Source organism: Phaethon lepturus, unplaced genomic scaffold (genome assembly GCF_000687285.1).
Source record: "Phaethon lepturus isolate BGI_N335 unplaced genomic scaffold, ASM68728v1 scaffold46254, whole genome shotgun sequence".
Lineage (NCBI taxonomy): Eukaryota > Metazoa > Chordata > Aves > Phaethontiformes > Phaethontidae > Phaethon > Phaethon lepturus.
This window is the reverse complement of record NW_010534866.1, coordinates 255-1,454: the sequence shown is the minus strand read 5'-3', so window position 1 is coordinate 1,454 and position 1,200 is coordinate 255. Positions and strand designations below refer to the sequence as shown.

General features: G+C 61.2%; 1 protein-coding gene across 1 annotated transcript in view; it reads right to left on the bottom strand.

Moving 5' to 3' along the window:
- Nucleotides 1-503: 503 nt before the first annotated feature.
- Nucleotides 504-1,200, bottom strand: part of KRTCAP2 (keratinocyte associated protein 2) — a gene marked incomplete at its 5' end in the record, with an annotated part of 945 nt that continues 248 nt past the window's right edge. The window contains 2 exons of the mRNA XM_010285633.1: nucleotides 504-624; nucleotides 853-919. Of these exons, the coding sequence (XP_010283935.1) occupies nucleotides 504-624; nucleotides 853-919 (188 nt within the window). The remainder of the gene's footprint in view (nucleotides 625-852; nucleotides 920-1,200) is intronic.

Genomic DNA, 1,200 nt, shown 5'->3' with positions numbered 1-1,200 from the left:
CCTGGCTCCCCCATCCCATCACCCACCGGAGTCCCAAGTGCTGGCATGTCCCTGCAGCCCCCCGCCGACTCCTTCCAGCCAGGCCAAGCCCCTGCCGCACCAGAGCCTGCTCCGACCTGCCCAGCTCCGCTGGGATTTTCCTCCCTTGCAGGTCCAGGCAGATGAGGCACCGTCAGAACCTTTTCCCTGGGAGGCAGTGGTGGGGTCAGCATCTGCCCCCCCATCCTGGCCACGCTCTGCCAGCCCGCGCTGAGCCCCACCAGGCACCAGTGAGGTGGAGAACCCACCCTGGGCTCCACCACAGCCCCGACGAGCAAGCACGACTGCTCTCAGTTGTGCCAGCACACAGCGGTGCAAGGAAACTGGGCTGAGTGCTGGCAGAGGAACCAAACCTGCAGCAGCTGCAGCCAAGAAACTACAAAGAAATGGCTTTATTGGGTGGCTGAGAGCCCCAGTCCGGCCTGGGAGGGAGAGGGCTGCCCCAGGGAAGGGGCAGCAGGACATCAATTCCTCTTCCTGCCTTTGCCAACAGCTTTGGCGGGTGCAGCGACGGGTGCTGCAGACTGGTAGAGGGTGGAAGAGATCTTGTTGATGTAGTAAAGGCCAACCATGGAGAAGATGAGGCTGCAAGGAAAGAAGAGAAGAGGCTGCTCAGCTGCTGGCAAGCAGGAACACACCAGGGCTGAACCGACACCTTCCCCTTCACTCCTGTTGTGCTGTGGTGCCTAACATTGGCCTTACCCGGTGCCCTGTTCCCCTCCCAATGGCAAGCATGAGCCATCAAGGTCCCTGGCAGCGGCCACAGCGGCACAACGGCTGCTCCCCACCCTCCAGAGCAGGCTCTGGACTCACCAGGTGGTTACACAGACTCGGTGAATGAGGCCAGAGGCAAAGAGAGCCAGCAAGAGACAGGTGAGGACTGCAGGGAAAAAAAACAGGATAAAAGATGCATCCATGCTGACCCAACACATCAGCCTCAGAGTAGCGGGGTCAGGGCCACAGCGATGCAGCAGGACAAACCTACCAGCAGCACGGGAAAAGCTCAGGGGGTACTAGAGGGCAGGACCTTCCTCCAGGCCAGGGCTGGGACCCTTTGGTCCCACAGGCAAAGCACACGTGAGGCAGGGCCACGCTGCAGCCCTTTGCAAACCCAGCCCTGCTGCAGGCCGGCACACCTGACACCTTCGAACAATGATGCGC